Source organism: Paramisgurnus dabryanus, chromosome 4, assembly GCF_030506205.2.
Source record: "Paramisgurnus dabryanus chromosome 4, PD_genome_1.1, whole genome shotgun sequence".
Lineage (NCBI taxonomy): Eukaryota > Metazoa > Chordata > Actinopteri > Cypriniformes > Cobitidae > Paramisgurnus > Paramisgurnus dabryanus.
The window spans coordinates 42731605-42749346 of record NC_133340.1 but is presented as its reverse complement, the minus strand read 5'-3'; the positions used below and the strand labels follow the sequence as shown (position 1 = coordinate 42749346).

Below are 17742 nucleotides of genomic sequence, written 5' to 3'. Positions count from 1 at the left end.
GGCATTTGGTCAGTAGGAAGTCCTTATCAATCTAAAATCACAACGAGTTTGAGTTGTTTATAACGTGCATTTAAAAAAGCAACACTCGTTAAACCAAATCATTTAAAATATTCTTTATTATCATGAAAATATCTGAAACAGTTTGAAGAACAGTGATATGAATATTCCTGTAGACATTTCCTGGAATAGCATTCATAAAGCTACTTCTTCTGTGGCACAAAGGGAGTTTCTGCACGGGATCGCCCCCTGGCGTTTGGATGTGCCTGGATTTCACCGTAATTCATTCAAATTCATTCATTGAGAAAATGCGCATTTGAACGATTAATCGTTACACCCCTAATGATCTCTGAAAGCCAATGTTGACATTTGAAATCACCTAAACGAACACGCCCCTACCCCAATAGAATCTGGACCTTCATTTGATAGACCCGCCCCACACATGCGCAACCCAGGCAATGATCTTGGTTAGTAGACACACACCTTACTGCGGATTGGCTACAAGTGTGTTTTGGCAGTCCAAAACAAAAGTAAAAAATCAAAAAAAAAAACATCTAGATAAACATTAAAGGAATATTCCATTTTCTTAAAAGAAAAATCCAGATAATTTACTCACCACCATGTCATCCAAAATGTTGATGTCTTTCTTTGTTCAGTCCAGAAGAAATTATGTTTTTTGAGGAAAACATTGCAGGATTTTTCTCATTTTAATGGACTTTAATAGACACCAACAATTAACACTTAACTCAACACGTAATAGTTTTTTTCAACGGAGTTTTAAAGGACTATAAACGATCCCAAACGAGGCATAAAGGCCTTATCTAGCAAAACGATTGTCATTTTTGACAATAAAAATAACAAATATACACTTTTAAAGCACAACTTCTCGTCAAGATCCGGTCCAGCGCGACCTAACGTAAATGCGTAGTGACGTAGGGAGGTCACGTGTTACATATATAAAACGCACATTTGCAGACCATTGTAAACAATAAACTGACACAAAGACATTAATTTGTATCAGTTGACATACAACAAGTAGGAATGGTCCTCTTTCAACACACTTGTAAACACTGGGGCGGAGTTTCGCGTTCGTCCTATGTGACCTCTTGACGTCATGACGTATTGCTTGGGGTCACGCTGACGGATCACGACCGGATCTTGACGAGAATTTGTGCTTTAAAAGTGTATATTTGTTATTTTTATTGTCAAAAATAACAAATTGAAACTCCGTTGAAAAAAACTGTTACGTGCAATGTTTTCCTCAAAAAACATAATTTCTTCTCGACTGAACAAAGAAAGACATCAACATTTTGGATGACATAGTGGTGAGTAAATTATCTGGATTATTCTTTTAAGAAAATGGAATATTCCTTTAACATACTATTTTACATAAAGATGTCCAGGTCCACCATCCTGACCCATTCCAACTTGAACTTTTTATTCGTCTGGTTATCAGGATTACCACAATTTCAAACCTTTGATTTATTGGGCATTAAACTTAGTAGATTCAAGCTAACATTTAAAGACATGGTTGCATACATTTCTATCTTTACAAACGTAAATGTGGCTTAAGACTGAAAATTGTTGGGAAAATCAGTTAGTGGTCGCTAGCTTTTGCTTCCTTCGGCATAGGTTCCTCTCTTTTTTGAGTCTCGTTGACTTGAAGACCTTTTTGAATGTATTGAATCATTCATGTTGCCTGAAAAAGCTGGAAGTGAAAGTTAAAATCCCTGATGGAGAACTCATAAAGAATGAATCAAAATGCTGTCCTGTACCCCTGAAGATGCCATAAATGCCTCATTGACAATTACACACTTTCTATTATCTAAAACTGGCTTCTATAAATGTTGTACTTCTGCCATGCAGTTATTTTTAAATGGCTTGTGTTTTAGTATTGCTTAGTTGTAAGTCAGTTTGAATAAAATCATATTTTAAATAAATGTAAATGTCATACATTTATGTTTTCAGAGCTGTTGTTTTTCTTTTGCCGTTGCAGGAAGATGCCTCTAATATAACCATTTTAGGTCTGCTGCTTGACTGCAGTTTACCAAAAATGTTTTACAATCAGCTCCAGGTATAACATTTTTAATTATAAACATGTTACAGATTAACTTGTTTTTGTTTATCTGTGATCTGTGTGTTCTGGTAATTAGTCACAGGTTCACAAGTTAGCTAGGGATTTAACTTTGAGACAGGGCAGGTCTTGTTAGTCAAAGGTTTTGCATTCCTTTGATTTGTATTGATGGGTGTGTTGCATGCTGATGGCATTTTTTGCTTATTCTTCACCTCTCTCTCTCTCTTTCTCTCTTTTACTCTCACAGGGTTGGTGTTTAGTATCTGAGGAGGGCAGAATTGTACTTCAGATCAGTTTATCTGAAAGAGGGGAAAAGACGACCCACCTAGATAAGCTCAAGCCGTACGTGCTGGAGAATTTTATGGTGCTGCTTGTCCTCCCACCGCCAGAAGATGCTGTCTGTATGTGAATTTCAATGTTTTAAATATCTGATGCATTGCAAAAAGTTCATATGAACATATGATCATGTATGTATGCAAAGTGCTTAACAAATGAATAAGACCACCATGTAAGGTTTGTGACATAGAGAATAATTTTCATGTTTCTGTATTGGTTTATCCACCAGTATGTGTAATCTCTTTTGCCACAGTAGTATTTCTAATCTTAAAATATAATGTTACCACACATTTTTTAATTTACTGCTTTGCAGGAAAGGCAAACAAATAGAAAATCACTTCATTCCTTTTTTTTTATTCAGATGCCCAATTACAGTTATTTAATTTTAGTCTTTTGTGTTGGTGTGTACATAAGAATATATAAACATGTGAAGGTACTTTACAGCACTGCAGTTTCAGACAAACACACAAAGCTCTAGCATGAAATGTAGCAAAGCTGCATACAATACTTGACACTTAATAAGATTAAGGCAAATCTATGTTGTGTTTGTATTAAAGACTGGGCAAATATTGTTTTTCTTTTGAACTTATAAATGATGACTGGTTGAGTCTTTTGCTCAGGCTGATACTATAGAGGGGAAGTGCCACTTCCCAATTTACCTGGATTTGAAACTTAACCCTTTCCTCAGTCACCACCACCACCGCCCAGTCAAATAATGATTTTACTGGCATTGCCACGCCACCATGTGGCTAAATACTGTATATTTTTATTTTCCAATTGTGTGTTTGTATTGTCGTAAAATCTAGTCCTATTTCTAAAGGATGCACATTTTTTGTTATCTACAGCAGATCCCAGAATAAGAGTGTACATGTTGAACTCAGGGGTTAAAAAGCTCTTTGTTAAGGTATGTGAAACATGGTTCTTTTGTGTTTATTTCTGCATGTAATAGTTTTTTTTAAGCACATTAATCTTGTGGTATAACATCATGTCTTGTGTTGTGGTTGTTGTTATTGTTTTTTAGGAATTTCAGCTCTTGTCAAGAACAGACAGCAGTGTAGCACTAAATGAGGTGCTGCTCACGCCTTCGGCTGCTAACTTCACACAAGTAGCCTCGCTCTTCTGCAGAAGTGAGTGCTTTATTGTCAGCTTAACATTCTGATTTGTATTTCACATGTCGAGCTTTCTTTTCATTAAATCTCATTGTGTTTTAGGGTCTTTGTCGTCTAAAAATAAAAAATGCTCCAGTCAATTCAGCCTGCAGATATTAGGAAACAGATCGTTGAATGTGTATCCACTGTTGGATGCCACACAAAGGTAAAGATTTCAGTATCAGCATTACTAAATTGGTGTTATTGCTTTACTCATAACCAAGACCAGTTAAACCAAGAACAATATTAAAAGTGCAATGTGGGACTTTTAGAAAAATCTCCTGACAGAAAAGCAATAAACAGTTTTTTACAGACGCTAGGACACATTTCTCAATACTTAGGTCACTTTTGCAAAACTCTTCACACAGTGAGCACAACAGAAGTCTATGTGGGCTAGACTGAGGATCATTTATCATTGCTTTGGCACAAAATGCATTCAATGACTAAATCTTTAAAATTTCATGAATTCTTTTCTTTTCACTCAGACACAACAATTGCCAAAACTCTTTATACATACATGCCAATTTGCACATGCTTACATACGGTTTTCAAAACTGTTAAACTTATGTTCAAAATAATAACACAATACAAAACTGAATAAGACAGCAATTTGCTAAATTTCTAATTTAATTTTTTATAAGATTTATTTTAAATCTTAAAATTAAATGCTATAAAACAATTGGCTAAATGGAGAAGACTGAGTAGATTAGCATTACTATTGTATCAGTGGATGGTGTGTGTACAAATTCTTGTATTTTGGAATTACTCTGTGCCAAAAAATTAAAATAAACTACTTCAAATATTGAAGAATTCTGCATCATGTCTGATTCATTGCAGTAACATACATTGCGGCGAATTATAAACAGAGATGTGGCCTTGTTTTACACAAGAAAACATTGTATAATGCTACATGTTGTTAGTGTTTTTTAGGTCATTGTTTTGTGGGTGACAAAGTGTGTTTGTTGGCTGTCAACCTTTGCTAGTGTTCTGGAAGAATGTGTTGATTTGAAACCTGAATAAAGTGTTTTGTTAGTTGTAGTGCATTTTGAATGTGAAACGAACTGCTTTGCCAAACTGAAAGTTGGTTAGGAGAACTGTGTGAAGAGTTTTGCAAAAGTGACCCAAATATTGAGAAATGTGTCCTAGCATCTTTAAAAACTGTAATATACATAACTATATTATTGGTGGTGTATAAAGACCATGCATAATGAACTGTATTGTTTTATGACCTTAGAATGAGCTGTTTGTATCTACATACACCACGAGTCACCTTACATGGAAGTCGCTGTCATGTTTTTACAGTATCCCTAAAAAGACTGTTCTATATATTGTGTTTTGTTACTACGTTGTCTTAAATTATGATGTGTTTGTCCTTTGGCAGCTACCATTGCTTTACTATGCGTTTCGAAAGGGAGGTTTGAACTCTGGACTAAGCCGTTGGTTGCAATCACAGTCTCACCACTAGATGCCGCTAAAAGTCTCACATTGCACCTTTAAATGACAAAGTATTACATTCATAGATTAAGTTTTCGTTTTAATACAACCCCAAAACAGAAAAAGTTGGGACACTGTAGAAATTGTGAGTAAAAAAGGAATGGAATAATTTACAAATCTCATAAACTTATATTTTATTCACAGTAGAATATAGATAACACATCAAATGTTGAAAGTAAGATATTTTGAAATGTCATGCCAAATATTGGCTCATTTTGGATTTCATGAGAGCTACACATTCCAAAAAAAGTTGGGACAGGTAGCAATAAGAGGCCAGAAAAGTTAAATGTGCATATAAAGGAACAGCTGGAGGAAGACCAATGTTTAGGAATGGGAATGTTGTCCTATTCTTGTCTAATACAGACTTCTAGTTGCTCAACTGTCTTAGGTCTTCTTTGTCGCATCTTTCGCTTTATGATGCACCAAATCTTTTCTTTGGGTGAAAGATCTGGACTGCAGGTTGGCCATTTCAGTACTCAGATCCTTCTTCTATGCAGTCTTGATGTTGTAATTGATGCACTATGTGGTCTGGCATTGTCAGGTTGGAAAATGCAAGGTCTTCCCTGAAAGAGACGACGTCTGAATGGGATCATATGTATCTAGAACTTGGATAAACCTTTCAGCATTGATGGTGCCTTTCCAGATGTGTAAGCTGACCATGCCACACGCACTCATGCAACCCCAAACCATCAGAGATGCAGGCTTCTGAAAAGAGCGCTAATAACAACTTGGGTTGTCATTGTCCTCTTTAGTCCGGATGAAATGGCATCCCAGTTTTTCAAAAAGAACTTCAAATTTTGATTCGTTGGACCACAGAACAGTTTTCCACTTTGCCAAAGTCCATTTTAAATGAGCCTTGCCCAGGGAAAACACCTGCGCTTCTGGGTCATGCTTAGATATGGCTTCTTTTTTGACCTACAGAGTTTTAGCTGGCAACAGCGAATGACACGGTGGATTGTGTTCACCGACAATGTTTTCTGGAAGTATTCCAGAGCCCATGTTGTGATTTCCATTACAGTAGCATTCCTGTATGTGATGCAGTGCCATCTAAGAGCCCGAAGATCACAGGCATCCGGTATGGTTTTCCGGTCTTGACCCTTACGCACAGAGATTGTTCCAGATTCTCTGAATCTTTGAATGATATTATGCACTGTAGATGATGATAACTTCAATCTCATTGCATTTTTTCTCTGAGAAGCTCAGAAAACTATTTTTCGCTGCAGCATTGGGGGAATTGGTGATTCTCTGCCCATCTTGACTTCTGAGAGACACTGCAACTCTGAGAGGCTCTTTTTATACCCAATCATGTTGCCAATTGACCTAATAAGTTGCAAATTGGTCTTTCAACTGTTCCTTATATGTACATTAAAATTTTCTGGCCTCTTATTGCTACCTGTCCCAACTTTTTTTGGAATGTGTAGCTCTCATGAGATCCAAAATGTGCCAATATTTGGCATGACATTTCAAAATATCTTACTTTCAACATTTGATATGTTATCTATATTCTACTGTGAATAAAATATAAGCTTATGAGATTTGTAAATTATTCCATTCCTTTTTTACTCACAATTTCTACAGTGTCCCAACTTTTTCTGTTTTGGGGTTGTATGTTTACATACTTTTATAATTATCTTTATATACACTCTTGAAAAAAAAGGTTTTGAAAATGTTCATTGCAGAAATGTCATATTAGACCATTTTTTGGTTCTTGAATAGAATTAACACTGTATAAAGTGGAACTTAAAAAATGCCTAAAAACAAAAAACCTTAAAGTAAGGAAATTTAAGTTTATAAAATGTAATTTTTTTTAAAGGGGACATTTCACAAGACTTTATTAAGATTTGAAATTAATCTTTGGTGTCCCCAGAGTACATATGTGAAGTTTTAGCCCAAAATATTATATAGATAATTTATTATAGCATGTTAAAATTGCCACTTTGTTGGTGTGAGCAAAAATTTGTCTTTTTGGGTGTCCTTTAAAATGATAATGAGTTGGTATCTGCACTAAATGGCAGTGCTGTGGTTGGATAGTGCAGATTAGAGGGGGGCATATTATCACTTCTGACATCACAAGGGGAGCCAAATTTCAGTGACCTTTTTTTCACATGCTTGCAGAGAATGGTTTACCAAAACTAAGTTGGTGGGTTGATCTTTTTCACATTTTCTAGGTTGATAGAAGCACTGGGGACCCAATTATAGCACTTTAACATAGAAAAATCAGATTTTCATAATGTGTCCCCTTAAAGTGTTACCAATTAAAATACTTTTTAAGTAGATCCAACGTTTTACAATGTAGGTCAGGGGTCGCCAAACTTTTTTCTCTGGGGGCCACATTATCGTTCCTGACTGTGATGGGGGGGCTGGGTCAGCTATATAACATAGAATTTTATGACCCAGACCAAAATGACCACCAGCAGGCCTCATTGAAGAAAGTGTTGCAGTTTTCAAACAATATAATCTGTGTCGTCATCACGAAACCCACCACAAAGAGTATGCTAGCTAGTGAGGGCAAGCATGAGAATACAGGATTTAAAGGATGAAAGGCGTACTGGCTGCACAAAAGAATGTATTCCTTTGCCAAACTCGGGTAAACCAGGCTGCTGTCCGAGCTAGCTATAAGGTAACTCACCTACTAGCTACCCATGGAAAGCCGTTTTCTGATGGGGACTTTGGCTATGCCAGGCTAGTAGTCTCTACTACACAATGAGGCCTGCTGGTGGTCATTTTGGTCTGGGTCATACAATTCTGTGTTATATAGCTGACCCGGCCCCCCATCACAGTCAGGAACGATAATGTGGCCCCCAAAAAAGTTTGGTGACCCCTGTTATATATAGTTAAACATTGTCCTAGTTCAGCCAGGTAAGTGTAGTGCTTACAAAGACAAGGTTGTGGGTAGTGTAACTACTTGATAAAATATTTGCCAGTGAGTGAAGTTTTTTATGTTGTTTTCCTCCTGGGTTTCAGGTGGTTGGACTCTGAGCTGAGTTTTTTGGTTCAATTGAGACAAAAACAAAGAGGCTCAGAACATGTGGAGCTCTGGCTGTCCAACCCTCTTCCCATCACCTTCACAATCACTAACATCTCCCTGTCCCAACACAAGCACAAACTCTTCAAGGTAATTCTCACCTGACATTCAATCCTGAAACAGTGCCCACATGTCTGTACAGGTAGCAGAATGCTTGCTGATAAAATTAGGAACGTCAGGTTTTAAGTTGGCTCTGTTTAGCAGCATAGAGATTCAGTTTAAAAAGAAAATGCATTTCTATAGACAATTGAGAACCACTTCTCATTTTAATTACTTAGCTAGTCTACCAGGAAATGCCATGCTCGTTCACACTGTCCGTCCATATCCTGATTTGATAGACTCACTGTCCATATTGTATATCACAACTATTCAGATCCGATCTGTGCGTCCTGTAGCCTTCTGCTGTGTTCCGGATTATCTGCACTGTTTCTATGGCAATGACGTCATGCTGGCACGACAATCTGCCTCAACATCTGACGTTATAGAAACTATATAAACCATTTTGCAAGATGTAAACAACACTGGTCCAGAAACACTTCCTGTTTCTGGACCGGAATTTTTTTATTTATTTCACATATAAAGGAAACATCTTGAAGAAGTTTAACGCTTTGATTCAGTTCTATATGTTATGTTGGTTCTATTTTATCCCAACGTTTATGTAGTATTAAAAAACTGAAACAGGAAGTGCTTCTGGACCATTGTTGTTTAAATCTTGCAAAATGGTCTATATACCCCAATGCACTTACTTTCCCAAACACCCCTTTCATTTCGTTAGAAATGGACTGTTCCAAAGTTGGCGCTGGGGTTGCGTTTACAGTAAATGACGTGACAGCATGACATAACCAAAAAGCTAAACAAATGTGGTCAGAGCGGTCAGACTGAACTGGATTTCCAGAAATGGATTTCAAAACCCTGGATGTAGCCTGAAACGGATTTAAAAAAATGGATTTCATGCGGTTTTCGGCCGTTCACACGTTCTCGATGTGATTTTATTCCAATTGGATATGCACCAAAATCGGATTTGGACTGACAGTGCGAACAAGGTATTACTTATAGTTACTCTTAGCCTTTGGGTGACTCAGTGTTTCATAGAGGTTTGTGAAAATTTTGGCTTGTATAAATACATCTTGAAATGAACACTCTAAATTCAGTTCTCTTGCAACATTCTTGGTTAACCCAAGTCCATTTTACTTTTACTTTCACTCGATTCACCCAGTATTTTGGCCATTACCGGTTATCATACAAACCCAATGATGTTTACCTTAGGAGCACTGGGATGCAGATTTTGTCACTGTGCACAATATTTACAAGTACCACTATACTCATGTGATTTGCAATTAACTTACAAAGGCAATACCTCGTAGTAAATTAAATATTTAAATAAATGGATAAAAAAATTGTCATTCGTTTGAAAATTACCTATCGTTTTCTTGCAGCACTGTGGTTGTTTTAAGTTTTATAAATAAGTATTTATTATTAAAATATATCTTTTAGATTGGTAATTTGACAAACTCCCTGGATGTGAAATCTGGTTGCTGGAAGATTCTGTCTCTTCAGTTAATCAACAAATCTTTACCCATCAACCTCAAGACCACAATTACCCTGACAACAAGTGTGGGGCTTCCACTAGAGCTTCACCTCCAGACATTTCCTACTGTTTCAGAGGTAAACCGTCTTTTATGTGTTGATGCATGAAAACGTCTCTGGTTACTTATGTAACGGTGGAACAAGACGCTGCGTCTCCCTTGCCATATTTTGTGCGTCCCTGTAATGCCGTTTTTGGCAATATTTCAGATAGCGATAAACATCCTGGCTCCCGCGTTACCCTGTCTTTGTCGTTAAGCCTCACCATTGGTTAAATTTGATATAACCATTCGGCCGCACTTCCCCCTGAGGCGTCACCGCGTTGACAAACATGCGAAACTATAACAATGTATCTTACAAGGTAACACAATGTAACCTTGCTCTCAATTGAAATTATTCCTTGAATTCGAGGGTATTTGACCTGGAAAGTCATTGAAAGGTCCTTAAATTTGAAGTTAACTAAGGTGTGGGAACCCTGCAACTACTTTTTCTGTCAACTGGCAGTTTGTGTACTATCATGTTTACACTTGACTAAATTGTAAACAGTAAGTCTTGCAAAATAGAATACAACTTCAAAAATGTATTCAAGTAACATTAAACCCTGGGGATCAAATGCACCCTAATGCAATGCCCTCACCGTTTGAGCTACAGGAAAATTTTACCTGGGACTAATTATTTTTTTTCCTCATCAGGGAGATGTTATGTTTGAATCAACCCAGGAATGTGAACAGATCTGTCCTCTACATATGTCCAGAGCAGGTGTGACATCCAGCCGAACAATCAAATTGAAGCTTTATTCTACGCTGTAGTCATTCTGCTAACATTTTTAATAAGTTTGCTTACAATAATAGTTATCTGATCTCCACCTTTATAGGACGCGCAGAGTGGCAGCAATCTCTTCTACCAGAGTCCTTTTCTTCTCTCTGGCGGGTGGACAGCAGCCTGGCCTCTGCTCTGTGTAGCCGATGGCATTGTAGCAAAGAGCTCTCATGCAGGTAAACATGCTACATGCACAAGCGTATGCACTGTAGATGCAGCCCTACAAACTAGGTATGCACCGATGTATCGGCACATAATTATATCGGGAGATTAAAAACTACTATCTGACAATGGCCCATTGTTTGAAAGCACCCGATGATCAGGACCGATTATATCCTGGCAGTCATAAGGGGTGGAAGGGCGTGTCAGACCTTGTATGATCATTTTGAATTGGATGCAACACGATTGCATGCCATAACAGTTTGAAACAAGCTGTAAAAAGCAGAATGGTATTGGTCGATGTCATTCTAAATAATCGAATATGGAAAAGTGCAGAAAATTTCTGTTAGCTCATCAACAAGTGTTAAAGGAACAGTATGTAAGAAATTTATATCAATTAATCATTAAATGGTCCTGATATGTCACTAGACATTAAGAAATCATTTTCATTTCAAATACTTATATCACTGACAACAGCGTTCCAGCCAGGATATTGTCATTTAAAAAGTGGAGTTGCAGCCCTCAACTGATGTTTATGTTGTCGTTTGGTATATTGGCCACCAGCTGTGCGATTGCAGTACCAGTTTTAGCCACACGTTTTGTGATTGCAATACCAGTTTTGGCCACAATCCTACATACTGTTCCTTTAAATTATATTGTAAGTCGCACAGAAATTTGGTGTTAGTGCATCCCTCGTATCCTCAGTCCCTCCAGAAAAACGTGATTATGTGATCGCATGATTCCACGCATAATCAGCCATAGTCTTCATATTTATGCGTGGCCGCATTTTTTCAAATACGCCGCACTTTCGCAGCATAAATTATCTTAAATTAAAATAAATTAAAATTTTCCATTTACTTCACACAAGCGCAGCCATGTCTCCTGTTGCCATGGAAACATGAAGTGACGTGATTATGTGACGTGAACATCATTGAAAAGCTGCAAACAGTTTTGACAAGTTCCTGCAGTTTTTGCAAGTTCCCGCAATTTCATTGCATAAAATTGCATAAATATCCCACATATTCTATTGCATTTTTTTAAGAAAACGTGCCGCAAGGATTTTTGCCCGCAACAATCACAAAACTGCGTTTTTCTGGAAGGACTGTATCTTATATTAAAACATGGATGGATACAGTCTACAGACCAGGGATATTCTGTTAAACTTGTATGTACCAGAGATGCTCACAAGTCTCTGAGCTCGAGTCCGAGTCAAGTCTGAAGTCTCTGAGCTCGAGTCCGAGTCAAGTCTGAAGTCTCTGGGCTCGAGTCCAAGTCAAGTCTCAAGTCTCGTTGTAACAAGTAAAACTCTAATAACAAATAAAGAAATTATAAACATTTATAAAAAGAACAAAGTTGCACATTAAGTAAGGTCTAAAATTAGCATTAGGTACAGAAATTAAATTAAATGGATAATAACACTGTCGTTATTGTACAAATGAAATACTATTATTATTATTTTTGAGCAATAGAAGGGATTTTCTGTTTGTCTTGGGTTGTTTGATTAACATAAATGACACAGACTTAAGTAGGTTAATTGAGGTCTCTTTATTAAGAACAAATAAGCCCTTATTTGACTGGTTTCTGACTGATTTCTTAAGACATAAACAAAAAAAATTTTATTAGAAAAGAATACTGTGAGATCATTTTGTGTGTATGTGCCCTGTCAAGAAAAGAAAGATTTTATTTTGGCTTAACTTTTGAAACACTTCTCTCTGTATGTGCACTACTGAGGGCACTTAAACGCGTGCTCAAACACAGGCAGAGTGTGAATTCCAAACAGCGCTTCAGGAAGAAGATACAGCAGTCGCTTCACATAAAAATTTTACATTGTTTTTCATTGGTCTATTCAGCAAATGTATGTTAATGGACTACACTACAGTATGACACAAAGTAGCGCAACTCTGGACCTGACTGGAGCTGGACCGGACACATTTAAACGCATGTGCGTACAGAAATCTGCTCACTTGAGCACCTTTTTGCCGTTAAATTGTTTAACCATTTAAACAATTGCAAGCCTTAGAAACACGTTAATGATAATCTTACCCTATTTAAATTGCATATTAATCCACGAATCGCATGCGAGCCGAAACGCGGATCCGTCACAGCACTACCCAAAGCTTCAGATGAATGTCACAGCAGCAGCCGGTGCAGTCGACATGTATGTTCGCGGCCGCGTGCGCGGAGCAGATACGTCACGTGTGACGTCGTGGGCAGGTTGTAGGTAATGGAGGGAGGGGTATGACAGCGAGCTCATCAGACATTTTCTAAAAATAAACATTGTTCACGAGTCGCGCGGCTCGAGTCCGAGTCGAGTCTGAAGTCTTTGAGGGTCGAGTCTTAAGTCGAGTCTGAAGTCACTGTGTGTGCGACTTAAGTCGCACTCGAGTCCGAGTCTCAAACTCGAGTCCCCATCTCTGGTATGTACATACAAATCAACTTACATTATACAACTTACACATCTGTTTGTGTTTTGTTCAGGTGGCCCAGACTTCCTGCAGACCACTCTTCACATCTAGACTTTGATGCCACACCTGTCAATGACAGTAAGGTATGTCGATTGCAGATGATGATATTTTTTCTAACGAGTTAAAAGGAATAGTTCACCCAAAAGGATAAATAAATATTTACATAGCTTTTCCATACAACTGATGTCTGGCACTTTCCAAAAAAGACAAAAGATCTCAATAAATGTAGCTTATATGAGGGCATTTGCAAAATAACAAGAAATATCAAATATAACCGGTACCAGTGTTGGGGAAAGTTACTTTTAAAAGTAATGCATTACAATATTAAGTTACTCCCCAAAAAAGTAACTTATTGCGTTACTTAGTTACATTTCATGGAAAGTAATACTTACGTTACTTTTAAGTTACTTTTGTGTTACTTTTTCTTACTTGGCTGAGGCTTGATCTCTTTCAGGCCTTGCAGGTGTTTTTTATGACTGAGTTCGAAGTTCTGCATTCAGAAATTGCATATTTCCAATGCAAAAATGGCCTGCCATCTCCGTTTCTGACTTAAACTGTTCCAGCTCAGGCGCGCACGTATAGAGTGCGTAATTCTACATGACAACGTTCAGTTTAATTCAGTACATTATAAAAAATAATCTAATTAAACTGAAAAGTAACTACATTACTTTTTTTTTTTTAATTACTCAAATATTAATGTGTACATTTATAAAGTAATGCGTTACTTTACTCTTTAATTTAGAAAAGGAATATTATTACGTAATGCACATTACTTGTAATGCGTTACCCCCAACAATGGTACACTTTTTTTTTTCTCCCCTGTATTTTTTGGGCAGTTTGGGGAGTTTTCCAGACAGGATGTAGGTTTATTCAAGACTAGGCCTCATTTATATTAGGACATTTAAAGATGCAATGAAATTGAAATGATAAACTGATATTTTAATTGGAATATTGTGGTATTTTTTTTTCGAATTAATAGGCTTTATGCCCAGCTGCACTACTTCCTGAACTTCAGCCAGCTCCTTGTTTCCTGTCTGTCATGATTGGACAAACTGATTAATACAGGTGTGTCTCATTATTTTAGTTGTGACTACTGAGGTCAGGCACACCTAGACTAATCAGTTTGTTTGTGACTACTGAGGTCAGGCACACCTGTATTAATCATTTTGTCCAATAATGGCAGACAGGAAACAAGGAGCTGGCTGAAGTTCAGGAAGTAGTGCAGCTGGGCATAAAGCCTATTGTCTGTGTGCTTCATTATTTAAAAAAAATAATTCACCCTCATAAACTTTCATCAAAAAATCTCTTCCCCTCCTCGAAACGATCTCTCTTTACTTCCGGTCATATGTATGGCAGGTGGGCGGGGTCCAGGAAAGATCGCTTTGATTAGCAAATAGCAACATGACCCAACTTCAAATGATCCAATTAGTTCACGATGGACGAATTCAAGTCCAGTCCTACCTTTTTTTCATTTCAGAAGCCATTTCACTTGGATATACAAGACAAACGCTACTTCTGTTTCATGGCAACTAATTTGTAAAATGGTATACATTTTGAGATAAACAATGGCTCTGTTATACACTAGTCAACATTTTAAGTGGATCAAAAAAGTTCATTAAAGTTGTCCTGAGACAAGAGCGGGTATTGGGTATTGGTATAAAGAGTTTGATTCACTTCAAATGTTGACTAGTTTAAGATATTTTAGTGGAAGCTGTTTTCAGTTAAGACCGCTCAAACAAGCATTTTAGTCTTGGGCTAGACTTAAGCCCTGTCCAGGAAACTGCCCCTTTATCTGTTACTTGTCTCATGTCAAGCTCTTCTTGTGCCTCTACATCAAAATTAATTGTTTTAAGACTTTTATTTTATCACGATATTGCTGTCCGCAGGTTAAAAATTTCACTCTGAAAAACCCAACGGGTTCAGTTGTCTCTGTGGAGATCAGAACTCTCGCTTCATACCCAGTTCCACTTGAAGCCCTCGACTTGTTGACCAAATGGTAGATTAACTTTCATTAAGTCTCATACACACACATTCACATTCTCTTTTGTTCAGCTGTAAATTCGAATTGCAATAGCCTTATACAGTATTGAATATAATACCTAATGCAATATGTACACCTCTGATAAATAACTATAGGCTTCTACAGTACATGCAAAAAAGGCTCATGTATTTATGTTAAACATATCTGTTCCAGGTTTAATATTAGCCCACTGGCTGTCAATATCACTACAACCGAATTTTCCCTGTTAGCTGCTAACCATAAGGTGAGGTCATGAAGTGTGGAGTGCTAATTATGAGTTGGCCTGTAGTAAGTGCCGCATAACTACTCGGGTGTTGTGTAGTATGTTGTAAATGTGGTGTGGTGTAGTTACTCTGGTTAGGGTGTAATTGTACTCTGTATAAAACAGGAGAGCGAGGGAGGCAGCGTGCTGAGGTTCCTCCTTCAACCATGGGAGTCGAGAACCGTTTTTGTGGCTTTTCAACCCACAGAACACAAGCCTGTTACCTCACTACTCCTCATTAGGTATTTCAGTCAAATTAATCTGTTTATCTTAAATGGTAAATGCTACTTCATTTATAAGTTAGCTTATAAAGTTAGTTCTTCAGTTAGCATGAGGTTGATATTACTTTTTGCATAATCTATTCAAATTTTATCATGTGCTCGTTCTTAAAAGTAATTGTGATGAGTGCATGTGTTCTTCAACAGGAACAACCTCACAGTGTTCGACATGGTCCTGGTTAAAGGGTTTGGGGCCAAGGAGCTTTTGAGGGTGGGAGGAAAACTCCCCGGGCCTACCGCCTCACTGCGTTTCAATGTGCCCCAGTCCACCCTCATGGAGTGCAGGGATGGTAAGTCTGTAATCTCCAAAGTCAACCGCTATTTTATCTGCTTGTTAAGTCATGATGTAAGGAGTACCGTTTTCGGGTCCAAGCCTCTGCTCATTTCAAGTGAGACTACAATCTCAACAGCCATTTATGAACATTGTTTACTCGTTTCATGCATTTAAGCTAAGCTTTTATAAACGTACGGAGTATACTGCATGCTCACAGCATTTCAGACTTCAATAATTTACCAATTCATAAAAGACGAACCGCTGTGAGTGAATATTAGTATTTTTGTTGTTTGCTTAAAGGTCACGTTCTTCCTTAACCAATTTTTTAAACTCTAGTTAGTGTGTAATGTTGCTATAATAGCATAAATAATACCTGTAAAATGTTAAAGCTGAAAGTTCACTGCCAGGCGATATATTTTCTTTAATAGAATTTGCCTTTCAAAACCTACAGCGAACGGGCGTTTTGGACTACTGTCCTCTATTTCCTGCTTTAACGACGTCAGTAAAACGGTTTTTTGACTGAACTCCGCTCACAGTAATACGTACGTCACCAGCTAAGCTCAAACGGCTCTGCTAAGCTAAGCTGCTATCGAATCACAACACACTAAACAAATTACACAATCAGAACTCGATACGTATTTCTGAAGGAGGGACTTCATACATCAGACATCAGCCTGTTTTGAGGACAGTGAAAACAGCGCTATACAGATAAGTAATTTCTGTGAAAAATACTGCGTTTTTTTACACGTGAAACATGAACACATGTTATATTGCCCACTATAAACACAATCAAATCTTCAAAAACACAGAAATAACGGGAGCTTTAAGCATCTGATAGAGCGCTTGGACCCGGAAGCGGTGCCGTGTGATGTTAGACTTAAAGGAATATTCAATTTTCTTAAAAGAAAAATCCAGATAATTTACTCACCACCATGTAATCCAAAATGTTGATGTCTTTCTTTGTTCAGTCGAGAAGAAATTATGTTTTTTGAGGAAAACATTGCAGGATTTTTCTCATTTTAATGGACTTTAATAGACACCAACAATTAACACTTAACTCAACACGTAACAGTTTTTTTCAACTGAGTTTCAAAGGACTCTAAACGATCCCAAACGAGGCATAAGGGTCTTATCTAGCAAAACGATTGTCATTTTTGACAATAAAAATAACAAATATACACTTTTGAAGCACAACTTCTCGTCTAGATCCGGTCCAGCGCAACCTAACAAAAATGTGTAGTGACGTAGGGAGGTCACGTGTTACATATATAAAACGCACATTTGCAGACCCTTGTAAACAATAAACTGACACAAAGACATTAATTAGTGTCAGTTGACATACAACAACGTAGGAACGGTCCTCTTTCTCAACACTTGTAAACACTGGGGCGGAGTTTCGCGTTCGTCCTCTGTGACCTCTTGACGTCATGACGTATTGTGTGAGGTCACGCTGACGCATCACGACCGGATCTGGATGAGAAGTTGTGCTTTAAAAGTGTATATTTGTTATTTTTATTGTCAAAAATGACAATCATTTTGCTAGATAAGACCCTTATGCCTCGTTTGGGATCGTTTAGAGTCCTTTGAAACTCCGTTAAAAAAAACTGTTACGTGTTGAGTTAAGTGTTAATTGTTGGTGTCTATTAAAGTCCATTAAAATTAGAAAAATCCTGCAATGTTTTCCTCAAAAAACATAATTTCTTCTGGACTGAACAAAGAAAGACATCAACATTTTGGATTACATGGTGGTGAGTAAATTATCTGGATTTTTCTTTTAAGAAAATGGACTATTCCTTTAACAAGTGGA

General features: G+C 37.4%; 1 protein-coding gene across 1 annotated transcript in view; it reads left to right on the top strand.

Annotated features, from left to right (window-relative positions):
• Positions 1 to 17742, top strand: part of tmem131l (transmembrane 131 like) — a 70790-nt gene that overhangs the window by 40012 nt on the left and 13036 nt on the right. Inside the window, exons 8-21 of the mRNA XM_065254685.1 lie at positions 1994 to 2071; positions 2319 to 2472; positions 3253 to 3311; positions 3429 to 3534; positions 3619 to 3721; positions 8014 to 8164; positions 9569 to 9739; positions 10351 to 10417; positions 10533 to 10653; positions 13115 to 13184; positions 14988 to 15097; positions 15296 to 15365; positions 15510 to 15625; positions 15809 to 15951. Of these exons, the coding sequence (XP_065110757.1) occupies positions 1994 to 2071; positions 2319 to 2472; positions 3253 to 3311; positions 3429 to 3534; positions 3619 to 3721; positions 8014 to 8164; positions 9569 to 9739; positions 10351 to 10417; positions 10533 to 10653; positions 13115 to 13184; positions 14988 to 15097; positions 15296 to 15365; positions 15510 to 15625; positions 15809 to 15951 (1519 nt within the window). The remainder of the gene's footprint in view (positions 1 to 1993; positions 2072 to 2318; positions 2473 to 3252; positions 3312 to 3428; positions 3535 to 3618; positions 3722 to 8013; positions 8165 to 9568; positions 9740 to 10350; positions 10418 to 10532; positions 10654 to 13114; positions 13185 to 14987; positions 15098 to 15295; positions 15366 to 15509; positions 15626 to 15808; positions 15952 to 17742) is intronic.